The sequence below is a fragment of the Gadus macrocephalus genome, chromosome 21 (genome assembly GCF_031168955.1).
Source record: "Gadus macrocephalus chromosome 21, ASM3116895v1".
In the NCBI taxonomy this organism is placed as follows: Eukaryota; Metazoa; Chordata; class Actinopteri; order Gadiformes; family Gadidae; genus Gadus; species Gadus macrocephalus.
Window position 1 is genome coordinate 2,738,659 of NC_082402.1, and position 14,605 is coordinate 2,753,263.

At 49.5% G+C, this 14,605-nt stretch overlaps 2 protein-coding genes across 2 annotated transcripts; one reads left to right on the forward strand and one right to left on the reverse strand.

The window, feature by feature from the left end:
* Positions 1-9,382, forward strand: LOC132449663 (histone deacetylase 2). Its single transcript, XM_060041422.1, has 14 exons — positions 1-154; positions 659-771; positions 1,519-1,636; positions 2,912-2,986; positions 3,821-3,959; positions 4,553-4,694; positions 4,871-4,963; positions 5,409-5,517; positions 5,677-5,817; positions 6,241-6,349; positions 7,337-7,467; positions 7,604-7,753; positions 7,980-8,037; positions 8,865-9,382. The coding sequence occupies exons 1-14, from the start codon at positions 100-102 to the stop codon at positions 8,893-8,895; spliced, it is 1,464 nt and encodes a 487-aa protein (XP_059897405.1). The 5' UTR covers positions 1-99; the 3' UTR covers positions 8,896-9,382.
* Positions 9,383-10,537: 1,155 nt separating this feature from the next.
* LOC132449662 (myristoylated alanine-rich C-kinase substrate-like) lies at positions 10,538-13,530 on the reverse strand. The gene is made up of 2 exons (XM_060041421.1): positions 13,179-13,530; positions 10,538-12,154 (listed from the first exon to the last, which is right to left on the reverse strand). Exons 1-2 carry the CDS (start codon positions 13,260-13,262, stop codon positions 11,510-11,512), a joined length of 729 nt encoding a protein of 242 aa, XP_059897404.1. The 5' UTR covers positions 13,263-13,530; the 3' UTR covers positions 10,538-11,509.
* Between the last annotated feature and the right edge of the window lie 1,075 nt (positions 13,531-14,605).

Genomic DNA, 14,605 nt, shown 5'->3' on the forward strand with positions numbered 1-14,605 from the left:
GCTCTATGTCACCGTATGCCCCTCCCACTCCCCCGCTTCGTCGTCATCTATCCCCGCCGCTCAGTTTGAGCGTCAGTTCGGGAAGAAGCTGAGATAAACATGGCGTTCAGTACCGCGGGTGGGACCAAGAAGAAGGTGTGCTACTACTACGACGGTAGGAGATTTTTCTGTGTCGGGACCTGAGCAGTATCCTGCGTGTTCAGGATCAGGGTCATGCTGGTCAGCCGTCGTGCTAGTGGGGCTGATTGGGGAAGGCTAATAGCACTTAGCTTACAAGCTAAGTCGGCCAACGGTGTTTACTCTCCTTCATAACATGTAACACATGTGTTGACATTTACACTCCCCTTCAACATCTTTAATCTGATTTAAACCTTGACTACTATCATTAAAGAAGGGATGGTGTGATGACAACGACCGTTGATATCAACAGTATATAAGGGTTTTCCTTATTATTACACTCATTAATTACAATTTTATGGTTAGAGCGATGTTTGCTGTATCAAATGTCCACCACACAGATATGATCGGTAACCCTAACAGATATTAATGTTGTTAGTCCGTGAGCTATAAGCAGGGTTTGAAGCCTGGACAGTGGGCAGGGAGCCATCATGTTCGAGGGGTTTGTGAAAGTGTGGTTTTGTCCGGCTGCTGTTTGAAGGCGACATGGGGAACTACTACTACGGGCAGGGACACCCCATGAAACCGCACCGCATCCGCATGACCCACAACCTGCTGCTGAACTACGGCCTCTACAGGAAGATGGAGATCTACGTGAGTCCCTCTGTTCGATACCTTTCTGCACTGATACCATGGATCATTCCATGTGACGCGGATTCTGACTAGGGGGATTAGCCCCAGAGACGTTATGGGTTCGACCCCCAGTTGATAGGTAGACCCCCAGTCTACCTATAGGCATCCCTGTGTGCTAGCCATCTGACCCCTACCTGCTCCTGAATGACCTGTCTCTGTACTGTCTCACCCCTACCTGCTCCTTAATGACCTGTCTCTGTACTGTCTCACCCCTACCTGCTCCTTAATGACCTGTCTTAATGTCTAACCTCTAGCTGCTCCTCAATGACCTGTCTCTGTACTGTCTAACCCCTACCTGCTCCTTAATGACCTGTCTCTGTACTGTCTCACCCCTACCTGCTCCTTAATGACCTGTCTCTGTACTGTCTAACCCCTACCTGCTCCGTAATGACCTGTCTCTGTACTGTCTAACCCTACCTGCTCCTTAATGACCTGTCTCTGTACTGTCTAACCCCTACCTGCTCCTTAATGACCTGTCTCTGTACTGTCTAACCCCTACCTGCTCCTTAATGACCTGTCTCTGTACTGTCTAACCCCTACCTGCTCCTTAATGACCTGTCTCTGTACTGTCTTACCCCTGCCTGCTCCTCAATGACCTGTCTCCCTGCAGGCATAGCGCTTGATCATTCTTAAGCCACTCTAGATAGAATGTGTTTGATTGATGAGTCAATAGAATAATGAATCTAATAAGTATGTTTTGTGATCCAGCGACCGCACAAAGCCACGCTGGAGGAGATGACCAAGTACCACAGCGACGACTACATCAAGTTCCTCAAGTCCATCCGACCGGACAACATGTCTGAGTACAGCAAGCAGATGCAGCGCTGTAAGCTAATTCATGCTAGCTATCGTATCTGTCACAAAAAACAACTCACTATAATTCATATATAATTTGCAAAAGACAACTGCTAGCTGACTAGCATCATCCCAAGAAACCCACACGTGCGTGTGTGGTGCGCTAACGAATCGCTAACAACATGAGCATTGCTGAGCGAGTTCAACACTGAGGGAGTGTCAGAAGGTTCCACTGCCTTCAGCAGCCAATCAGAGAGATGCGTTACTGAGCAGCACACACTCTGTGTGAGGGCTACCTGGGGTGGTATACATCAGTCGTTGTCTACAGTACAGTACAGTGTACACTATATTATACTACAGTGCAGTATACAGTATATTGTACTACAGTACAGTATATATTATACTACAGTATATTGTACTACTGTCTACAGTACAGTATATTATACTACAGTACAGTACACAATATATTGTACTACAGTATACAGTATATTATGCTACAGTACAGTATATTGTATTACAGCCTGCAGTATACAGTATATTGTATTACAGTATATTGTATTACAGCCTACAGTACAGTATACAGTAGATTGTTCTACAGTACAGTATATTGTACTACAGCCTACAGTACAGTATATTGTATTACAGCCTACAGTTTACAGTAGATTGTATTACAGCCTACAGTACAGTATACAGTATATTGTACTACAGTCTACAGTAGTATATTGTACTACAGCCTACCGTACAGTATACAGTATATTGTATTACAGCCTACAGTATATTGTACTACAGTCTACAGTATATTGTACTACAGTCTACAGTACAGTATATTGTACTACAGCCTACAGTACAGTATACAGTATATTGTATTACAGCCTGCAGTATACAGTATATTGTATTACAGTATATTGTATTACAGCCTACAGTACAGTATACAGTAGATTGTTCTACAGTACAGTATATTGTACTACAGCCTACAGTACAGTATATTGTATTACAGCCTACAGTTTACAGTAGATTGTATTACAGCCTACAGTACAGTATACAGTATATTGTACTACAGTCTACAGTAGTATATTGTACTACAGCCTACCGTACAGTATACAGTATATTGTATTACAGCCTACAGTATATTGTACTACAGTCTACAGTATATTGTACTACAGTCTACAGTACAGTATATTGTACTACAGCCTACAGTACAGTATACAGTATATTGTATTACAGCCTACAGTATACAGTATATTGTACAGGCTACAGTAGTGTACGGTATATTACAGTAGTGTTCTGCCTTCCTGTGTCCCTCCAGTCAACGTGGGCGAGGACTGCCCCGTGTTCGACGGTCTGTACGAGTTCTGCCAGCTGTCCTCGGGAGGATCCGCTGGTGAGTGAATCACAGCGTGCCGTTGTTATTCATCCAGTGTTTCCCTCAGCACTGTATGGTTGGGGCGGCTGCCTTAAAGGGCCCATGGCTTGCCACCAGGTGTGGTGTGATTAGGTGGACACGCCCACCTGTGATGTCATAAGGGGCAGATTTCCAAAACGGCACGTACCGGCTAATCACACCACACCTGGTGGCATGCCAGGGGACCTTTAACAACAATAGGGCCCCGCCTTGATTACCAATGTATCAAAAAATGATTATTATTCTTTTTAATTATTATTATGCGTTAACAAAGTACTGAACTCTCTTAGGGCAGGAAAACATACTTCCATCAAGTACAAAAAATAAGCCTGGTGTCTCTAAAGCCCCTTCTGGACCCATCTACTGGGTAGTATCCATGAAGCAGAGCTCTCATCTGCCTCGCTCAATGTCCTCAGTACACTGAGGACAGCTTGGTGTTTTCTCAGCGATGGGGACGTTTTCTTTGTAAAACCCATATCATCTCATTTCTGACCACTAGAGGGCAGGCTGTTGAACCCCTGCATTAAGCCATGACCACAGCTAACCTGGCCTCGGCCGGTCCGTGTGTGTGTGTGTGTGTGTGTGTGTGACCATTATCTGATCGATCCACGACATGCCGAGAGTCACGCTGCATGATCAGTGAATGCCCTCTCCCCTTCCTGGCTCGTTCCTTAAATAGTGTCCCGCTTTACGACGGGAAGTGTATCCCAAGTGGACGTGTATCCCAGGGGGCAGTGTATCCCTGGGGGGGGGGGGGGGAGTGTATCCCTGGGGGGCAGTGTATGACAGCGGGAGGGGTTGTGTTCTCTCCAGCGGGGGCGGTGAAGCTGAACCGACAGCAGACGGACATCGCCATCAACTGGGCGGGCGGCCTCCACCACGCCAAGAAGTCGGAGGCCTCGGGGTTCTGCTACGTCAACGACATCGTGCTGGCCATCCTGGAGCTGCTCAAGTGAGTCCCGCTGCCTCCCCCAGGACTGGAGGTCCCAGGGTGGACCAGGACTGGAGGTCCCCCAGGACTGGAGGTCCCAGGGTGGACCAGGACTAGAGGACCAGGACTGGAGTTCCCCCAGGGTGGACCAGGACTAGAGGACCAGGACTGGAGGTCCCCCAGGGTGGACCAGGACTGGAGGTCCCCCAGGGTGGACCAGGACTGGAGGTCCCCCAGGGTGGACCAGGACTAGAGGTCCCCCAGGACTAGAGGTCCCCCAGGGTGGACCAGGACTAGAGGTCCCACAGGGTGGACCAGGACTAGAGGTCCCCCAGGACTGGAGGTCCAGGACTAGAGGTCCACAGGGTGGACCAGGACCTCTAACCCTGTATCTAGAGTAATAAAGAGGAGCTCTAGAACTACAGAGCAGGCTTCCTGATCTTTTCCTTAGCAGGGGTCGGCGGCCGTATGGCAAATTATTTTTGTCCTGCTTTCCTCCCTCATTTATTGTTAGACATAACATCCATTAAAATAAAATAAAGTTGCTTGTTTTGTAGCATACGTTTTTTTTTTTTTTCAATTGCATAAACTCAGTGTTCCTGTGCTGCCCTCAGGTACCACCAGAGGGTGCTGTACATCGACATCGACATCCACCACGGCGACGGCGTGGAGGAGGCCTTCTACACCACCGACCGCGTCATGACCGTCTCCTTCCACAAGTACGGGGAGTACTTCCCCGGCACCGGCGACCTGCGGGTGGGTCCCTGCTACGGCTCTTCACAATAAAAGCCCTGTGTATAAAAGTGTTGCGTAGGCGCTGGCTGAGGGGCGGGGGGGGTGGGGGGGGGGGGGTCATCGTTGGTACGAAGGCCTTGACTTGTCGAACGTACCTGACCCTGATTGGCCTCCCGGGGTCCCGCCTCCTCTCTCAGGACATTGGAGCAGGGAAGGGGAAGTACTACGCTGTCAACTTCCCCCTGAGGGACGGCATCGATGACCTGTCCTACGAGCAGATCTTCAAACCCGTGAGTAGGACCTCCTGGGGGGGACTAGTACTAGTCCTAGTGGGGGGGTGGGTGTAGTACTAGTCCAAGTGTGTGTGTGTGTGTGGGGGGGGGGGGGTTAACATGTGGTTGTGGGTTGGGTGTAGGTGATAACATGTGGGTGGGGTGTTGGGTGTAGGTGATGTTAACGTGTGGGTGGGGTGTTGGGTGTAGGTGATGCTAACATGTGGGTGGGGGGTTGGGTGTAGGTGATGTTAACGTGTGGGTGGGTGGGGTGTTGGGTGTAGGTGATGCTAACATGTGGGTGGGGTTTTGGGTGTAAGTGATATTAACATGTAGGTGTTATTAACATGTGGGTGGGGTGTTGGGTGTAGTTGATGTTAACATGTGGGTGGGGTGATGTTAACATGTGGGTGGGGTGTTGGGTGTAGGTGATGTTAACATGTGGGTGGGGTGTTGGGTGTAGGTGATGGCCAAGGTGATGGAGATGTACCAGCCCAGTGCGGTGGTGCTGCAGTGTGGGGCCGACTCGCTCTCTGGAGACCGTCTGGGCTGCTTCAACCTGTCCATCCGTGGTAAGCACTGACCTGGACCGCTGGGGGCCCCGGGCAGCTCTGGGGGGGCCCCTGATGGCTCTGAGGGCCCCGGGCCCCTCTAGGGGGCCGCTCTACCCCCCCCCCCATGTGTGTGTCTGACTCCCCCTGTGCGCTGAACCCCCCCCCCCCCCCCCCCAGGCCACGCCCGCTGTGTGGAGTACATGAAGTCGTTCAACCTGCCCATGCTGATGCTGGGCGGCGGGGGCTACACCATCAGGAACGTGGCCCGCTGCTGGACCTACGAGACGGCCGTCGCCCTGGATACCGAGATCCCCGACGGTGGGTCCATCAACATCCCATAATAGATGGAAGCCCGCCTTATAATCTGATGTGTTGATCGTTTTGATTGGCCCGAGTTCTGCTTCAGATCAGTGTTTTGAGAGTCTGTCACGGCTCTGCTAACGAGGTTCTGTGTCTCCCGAACTAACGAGGTTCGGGTTCCCCTGAACTAATAAGGTTCTGTGTCTCCTGAGCTAACGAGGTTCTGTGTCTCCTGAGCTAACGAGGTTCTGTGGCTCCTGAACTAACGAGGTTCTGTGACTCCTGAACTAACGAGGTTCTGTGTCTCCTGAGCTAACCAGGTTCTGTCTGTCCCCTGAGCTAACGAGGTTCTGTCTGTCCCCTGAGCTAACGAGGTTCTGTTTCCCCTGAGCTAACGAGGTTCTGTGTCTCCTGAACTAACGAGGTTCTCTCTTTCTCCAGAACTCCCGTACAACGACTACTTTGAGTACTTCGGACCGGACTTCAAGCTGCACATCAGCCCGTCCAACATGACCAACCAGAACACGACCGAGTACACGGACAAGATCAAGTGAGGCTCCGGTTCCTCTGATGGTCCAGCGCGTTCTGTTAGGGTCACAGTGTTTAGGACCGTAGCATGGGACCCATTAGGGGTACGATAGCATCAGCATTTGATTGGTTGAACATCTTGGGTGTAGCTCAGGAGTTGTCTCTAGCTTTGTTAGAAATCGTTCCCTATCACGGATATAGTGCACTATATAGGGTGCTCGCCATTTTGTAGTGGTGTTCGAATTCTCAGTGGTTAATTTCATGCACTATATAGTGGACTTAAAATAGCCCAAATTTGAGTGAACATACGATGTTCCCTACATGTTACTCCCGTATACCACAATGCAATGCGGTCGTGTTTTTCCGGAGGAGAAGAAGAAGCTGAATAACCACCAATACATTTAATGATGGAGTCTCCGGCTTTCGTTCTATTTTGAACGGTAACGACATAAAGGCTTTTTAGCAATAATAACATTCAAACTTAATTTAAAAAAAACTTGATCAAGGAAATGCAACATTCAACATCAATACAACCTCCAGCTTTCCTCGTGAGTCCCTGTTGTTTACATGATGTGGGCGCATCTGTCTGCGTCACACAAATACTCTGCGCATTTACTGACGCAAAATACGTTTGTTCGTTCCTTATATAGTGCACTATATCATGAACACTATATAGGGACTAGTGAGTGAATAGGGAACGATTTCGAACAAAGCTATTGTCTCCTGCAGGCAGCGGATGTGATCTGGCCGTTGTGATTGGCTCCTGCAGGCAGCGGTTTTGATCTGGCCATTGTGATTGGCTCCTGCAGGCAGCGGTTTTGATCTGGCCGTTGTGATTGGCTCCTGCAGGCAGCGGTTTTGATCTGGCCGTTGTCATTGGCTCCTGCAGGCAGCGGTTTTGATCTGGCCGTTGTGATTGGCTCCTGCAGGCAGCGGTTTTGATCTGGGCGTTGTGATTGGCTCCTGCAGGCAGCGGTTTTGATCTGGCCGTTGTCATTGGCTCCTGCAGGCAGCGGTTGTTCGAGAACCTGCGGATGCTGCCGCACGCGCCGGGCGTCCAGATGCAGGCGGTGCCAGAGGACGCCATCCCCGACGACATCGTGGACGAGGACGCAGATGACCCCGACACGCGCGTCTCCAGTGAGCCTCGCGTCCTCTCCGAGGGCCCTCACTGTCTCCGAGGGCCCTCCTGAGTCTCTGAGGGCCAGCTGTAGGGTCTTCTCCAGCTGCATTCTGATGCTGTGTGTGTGTGTGTGTGTGTGTGTGTGTGTTGTAGTCCGCGCCTCAGACAAAAGGATCGTGTGTGACGAGGAGTTCTCCGACTCTGAGGACGAGGGAGAGGGAGGAGCTAGGAGGAACGCAGCCAATCACAAGAAGGGAGCCAAGCGACCCCGAGTGGAGGAGGAGCTGGAGGACAAGAAACCCGGTCAGTCCGAGGCCCAATCGGGGGCCTCCCTAGAGGGATGGGCGGGGCTTGGGGCAGAGGGGTGGTGGTCATGGTGATACTAGATGTGTGCGGTGACCCCAGCTGGGTCTCCGAGTGGAGGTCTGACCCTAACCCAGACGAGCGCCTCTCAGTGACCGTCCTCTTTTTCTTTTTGCAAATAAAATGTCTGTAAACTTAACAACCGCGCACCTTTTCTTCCCTCCAGACGTCATGGAAGAGGACCAAACGAAAGAAGCTACTGATGAGAAGATGGACACCAAGAGGTGAACACCTGCAGCCTGTCACCGCCACATTAACCCTGTCACAACCACAGTAACCCTGTCACAACCACATTAACCCTGTCACAACCACATTAACCCTGTCACCGCCACATTAACCCTGTCACCGCCACATTAACCCTGTCACCGCCACATTAACCCTGTCACCGCCACATTAACCCTGTCACCGCCACATTAACCCTGTCACCGCCACAGTAACCCTGTCACCGCCACATTAACCCTGTCACAACCACAGTAACCCTGTCACCGCCACATTAACCCTGTCACAACCACAGTAACCCTGTCACAACCACAGTAACCCTGTCACAACCACATTAACCCTGTCACCGCCACATTAACCCTGTCACCGCCACATTAACCCTGTCACCGCCACATTAACCCTGTCACAACCACAGTAACCCTGTCACCGCCACATTAACCCTGTCACCGCCACATTAACCCTGTCACCGCCACATTAACCCTGTCACCGCCACATTAACCCTGTCACCGCCACATTAACCCTGTCACCGCCACATTAACCCTGTCACCGCCACATTAACCCTGTCACCGCCACATTAACCCTGTCACAACCACATTAACCCTGTCACAACCACATTAACCCTGTCACAACCACATTAACCCTGTCACAACCACATTAACCCTGTCACAACCACATTAACCCTGTCACAACCAGACGACAACATCCCATCTACTACATTTACACTAGTGGACGTCTGAACTTATTCAGTGACTCAGACATGGATTCATGAATAACTGATTATAATCTTCTGTATAGACATAATATTTTGTGTGTGTGTTCGTTCTCTCTCCAGTGTGAAGACTGAGCCGGCCAGCACTGCCTGATTTTTGGAGACTTTTATTTTGAAAGTCCCTCCTTACGCCCACTGCTGTCGGAGCTCCGCCCACTACAGCAGATCTGAAGCATGATATTTATTATTGAAGTAAATTGTTTGCTCCCACACTCCCTAATATGTCCCAATACTCAGGGTCAAAGGTGACGTATTATACCACCAGGTGTGAGTGGGATTAGCTGATACAAGGCGTTTTGAAAACCTGCCTCTTCTGACATCACAAGTGGGTGAGTCCATCTAGTGTGCTGGCCACGCCCACTTGTGATGTCAGAAGAGGCAGGTTTTCAAAACGGCTAATCACACTCTCGGTATAATGTTGGTATTATATGTCTCCTTAAAATATTTCTCTTCCTTTTCTGGAAAATAAATATATGGGGTTTTTTAGAGTAAAAATGATCACGTAGATGAAATGTGCAACAGCCCTGTAATTTGATGATAACGTTGATATTTAGCATTTAATAATAAAAGATTTGATAATATCGTGTACGTTATTCTTGTGTAAGCGTCCGCCCCCGGGGGGAGCCAGAGAGTCGACAATTCGCTGCTTCAGTGGACCAGCTGAGAGCCCAGACATACAGTCCTTATCAGTAGTCTGAAGGAGAGAAGCCAACACACGGACCCATCCGGGCTCCCTTATCACCCCCCCACCAGGACCAACACTGAAGCTCACCTCATAGGTAGGCCTGCTTCACGGACTGGGGTCGGTAAGGCATGGGGGTAGAGGGACATCGTGTGGACCCAGGCCTTTAAGCACGGTCATTACCGACCTGTTGGAGGGTTTCATCTATCCAAAGTAAGAAAAATGGAGACGTCTACGTTTTCCGAAGAATTTCAAACCTTTCTTGCTCCTGTGCCGAAAGTCTCTCAGGTTGCAGACTTTTCAAGTTCAAGGTTTTTTTCTGGTTAATTCCATTCTTACGACTACATTAAACATAGCATGTAAATATTTATACTACTGTCTAGTGTCTTCAGAAGAACTACACCAACATTATAGCACATTTTAATATGTATACTAAACTGTCTAGTGTTTTAAGTATAACGACGACATTTACACTCTAGCTAGCGCGAGATAATATTTATAATATAGAGTTTTGCTGACCCCTTCTGGCCCCTGGTCGAAATGTCTTTTGCAGGTGGTTTCTGTTCTTAATGACGTCAACCGTCAGAGCATGAGGTCATCAGCCGTTCAGGAGGTGAGCACACCATCTGAGGTGAGCAGTGGGTTGTAAGAGGTCCTTGTTGGTCCTCCATTGAAGTGATAACTGAGCAGTGGGTCTGTGTTTTAGACTTGACGCATCCACTAGGTGAAACGAAAACGTCTCTTTTAAAGAGTTTCTGTGTGGTCAGACATTTGAAAATCCCATTCATATTCTGCATGGAGGGTTTGCCAAAAAGCCATGTTGTTACCGTCCAAACGCATACCGCGAGCCAAGGGATTTTGAACGAAGGTATATGCTCCTGTAGAAGCAACAAGTTAAAGAAAAGTATTTAAAACATGTTTTATTCGCATTTAAAAAGCACTACACTCCTTTTCTCATATATTTCTCAAATATATTCATCTCATATCTGACAAATGTACCCAATCATTTATGATTCAATTAATTTCTCCCACCCAGGAATAAAGGCAAAAAACATTTTTTTCAAATTTTATTCACATTTATTGTTTGCTTTCAGTGTGCTCACAGAAAATTAGAACACCTTTAAGCGAGGAGTTCAATAGCAATTTTTTGTAAGCAAAGTTACATTCCATCTCTACGTCAAATTGGTCAAAGCTTCTCCTGTATTTACAAAAGGAAAAATGACGAGATGCTACAAACATGGCATCTGATAAATTTTGTCAAAGACTGAAAAAGCGGTCGCTGTATTTAAAACATTACCACAGTATATAAACAGTAACGCCCCTCACAGCTTGGTTCGCGTTTTTTATTCCCCAGATGAATCTGATCGGTACAAAACCTGTGTGTATTCAAGACTCATATAATCACAGTTAAAATCACCCTGCCTATACATACTTACATACTTTTTCTCTCCCTAAGGTCATAAATCAGCCTTTACATATTTAGTATTTCTAGGATCTGAAGGTAACGCTACGGTGGCGCTGGTTGAGGTGGATAGGATCTAGTCTAGTGGTTGTTGAAAGGTCTTAGTGTTGTTGGGCGGCCCTCTAAGACTATTCTCTAGGTAATAGCCTGGCCTGCCCCCCCCCCCCCCCCATCATCATCATCTACCCCCACCCGTCTACCCCGCCCGCTCCATACACGTTGATAGGTTTTACATTTCTGTATAAAAGGAGGGAAATCAGAAAGTAATACTGACGCAAAACAAATATGGCAGAGTGTGACTTTCTGTTGTATGTTTCTGAAGCCGCCCCAGGAGCACGGGGGCTTTGTGTAGGGGGGGGGGGGTGGAATGGGCCATAAAGAAATGGGTGGAATGGGCCATAAAGAAAAGGAAAGAAAAGCTTTAAAGTATCCCTGGTGGTCGACAAGTCCTCCTCAGCCAAGATGGCGTCGCCCGTCACCCCAACAGGGGAATGTTCTTTGATTATCTCTTCTTCGTCTCCCTTCTTCCATCGTCGTTGTGGTTTGTCGTCCGGTAGCCGGAGTTTACTCCTCCGCCGCCGCCGCCACCGCCTCCGATGCCACCGCCTCCGTCTGGGCCTCCACCTTCTGGGCCTCCACCTCTGCAGGGGCAGCCTCCACCTTCTGGGCCGCCTCCTCCACTTTGGTCTCCTCCGCCGGCTTCTCCGCAGCCTCTTCGGGTTTAGCCTCAGCGGGGCCGGCGGCCTTCTCCTCCTCCTCCTCCACCTTCTCTCCTCCGTCCACGGCGGAGGCGGCGGCCTCCCCCTCGGCGGGCTTGGCCTCCTCGCCTCCGTCCGCGGCCTCCTCGCCCCCGTCCGCGGCCTCCTTCTTGGCCTCCTCCTCGCCCGCCTCCTCCTCGCCTGTCTCCTTCTTGGTCTTCCTCAAGGAGAAGCCGCTCAGCTTGAAGGACTTCTTGAAGGAGAACCTCTTCTTCTTCTTCTTGGGGGTCTCGGTGCTGGAGGAGGGCGTGGCGGCCGCCTCGTCGGCCTTCACCTCCGCCTCGCCCTCCGCCGCGTCGCCGTTAGCGGCCGGCGCCGCCTCGGCCGCGGCCGCCACCTCGGCCGTCACCTCCTCCTCCTCCTTCTGGACCTCCTCGACCGCCGCTTTACCGTTGGCCTGCAGCTCCTCTGCTGGGGAGGAGTCCCCGTTCGCCTTCACATGGCCGTTTTCCTGCAGACAGAAACAGGGTTAATACCTGGTTCATACCGCAGGGGGCGGTAGACACCACGCTGCTGCCTCCGCCACACCGCGAGGAACCGGCTGTTCGGTTGTTTCCAGCGTTTAACTTCCAACCCGTTTATTCTCAATCGTCTCTTTTCGCTATCGCTATGCGAGCGTTTGGAGAGCCTTGCAAACTCGCTTGTCTCAACACGGCTGATTGAAGAAAAAACACAGGCTCCCGACCCGAGAGATGTTAACGCAGTGCCTCGACTCCATCGCAAGGGGTCCATGCCCGCCCGGTTGCTCCCCACGACGGAGCGCCAACGCGGGCATCTGCCCGTTAAAACACAGACGCTTGGTAGGAATCCATTAGCATTTTACTCCCAAAACCACCAAGCACTTCAGAGTAATGTTATCCTTTGACCCATGTTGCTTGGAACCAAGTGCAGGACGACCTCAGCTCTACGTGATGGAGGCTGCATCTCCACAGCCTCCCTCGCAAGGCGTGGTGCACCCATTGTCTACTCAATCAAACTTTTCATGTCGATAAAGCGACGGATTCTAAGCCAAACCACTGATCAAATGCTTCGTGGTCATGTGTGATCTCAACACTTATGTCAGTAGTGCAGTATTGGAATCTCTGCTCATTTTTTGAACTAAAAAACTACCGTCTAACAAAGGACTAGAGATCTGGACTCGACCCGACAGGACCGCACAACACATCCCCCCGATCGCCATCCTAATGTGTGCCGTCGAGCCGAGCTTTCTGTACTTTAGTCAATGGTTTGAATTAAAGCGGTCAACTGTTGATACTTGACAATAAACCGGTTGGATGTTTTATAGAGCATCTAACCCATCTCTCATATTGAAGAAATTCTAACCATCCCATCGATCCAAAATTACGCACGGCTGTGCGTTTGAGCCAAAAGCCCAAATGGACTACAGTAGCATTGATTAACCTGCACGTGGTGGTAAATCAAACATTAATTAACAATTATGGGACATCAATTAATGAACACGAAATGGTACCGACCTGTCCGTTGGCTTTGGCCGGAGACACTGCTGCGTCTCCCGGCTTCTCTGCCTTCGCCGCCGCCCTGGAGAGAGCCGCTCCCATGCTGTCCTCAACAAAGAGCTGAGCGATCCACGGAGGAACAAAGACTGAGCGGATCTTCTCGGTGGAGCTCTGCCGATATTCCCCTCAGGAAAAGTAAAATGCAAGAAGAAAAGCGAAGCAGTCCAAATGGCGGCGATGAATTGTTAACAATTCGCAGAGAATACCGCCAAGTGCAGAGAAGTAATAAAAATCCCAGTTTGTTACTGTGTTGCCGCAGACGAGCTGGAAAATGGAGAAATCTCGCTGGTCCCTAATAAGATGCGGGGTCCAACGCCCAGTAGGGAGACGGACGGGGCGTGCAGCCAATCATAGGTGCCACAGGGATAAGGGGGCGGCGCTTCAGAGAGGAGCGAACAATGGAGAGTTCATCCAGTGATGCGCTCCAATAATGTCCAGTGCTTTAACGGAAGATCTTTTGGTGCCGATTTAATCTGTATACATTTAGAAGAAATCAAACTTAACACCGATCATCTCATTCGGATTGATTGATTGATGATCAGCAGTATATTATATTAGTTAGTAGTAATTAGTAGATTCGTTTCGGGGAACTTATCCCAATTGGCTTCATCCGGCTGATGTTGAAGATGTGATGTTGTCGTCACTCCTTCATGTGGACTCTGTTACACCCTTCACACCTAAACTCCTTAACCCTAACCATACCCCTACTAACCTTACTAACACTACCCCTATTAATACTAACCCTACTAACACTAACCCTACCCCTACTAACCCTAACCCTACTAACCTTACTTACCTAAGACTACTAACCCTACGCAGATGTAAGATAGTCGATCACTTTCATCTCAACACATGGCCGTGTGTGTGTGTGTGTGTGTGTGTGTTTCCATGGCGATGTTTGCGGCTGGGGCCTTGGCGGTTCTGTGTCGGACGCGTCGCCTGCTCCTGACTGCGCACTCACTGTATCAGTTCGTTGCAGTCTGGATTATGCAAAAAGGCAAAGCAGTGATTAATTATCAGACGGGAGAATCAACGCACCGCTGGTGAACGGCAGATTAAGGCCAAGATTCCCAACGAGAGTGAGCAGGGTCTTCACGCTCTGCTGAATGCCCATCGTCTGTTTCATAAGGGCACGTTATTTGACGACATATATATATCAGATGAAACAAGGATTTGTTTAATGAATGTCATTTACCACCGGCTGGCCGGGAGGCCGGTTAATCATTATCAGCGCTCTTCTTATCCCAACAAAATATATGAGATAATCATTAACTTACGGGTGTCCATATAAATATAGTTTATGATTCAATTAGTTTCTTAAGACATCACACACTGAAACCTAGTAGTTCATATGTCCTGTTAATATCCAATATTATTTTTCCCTA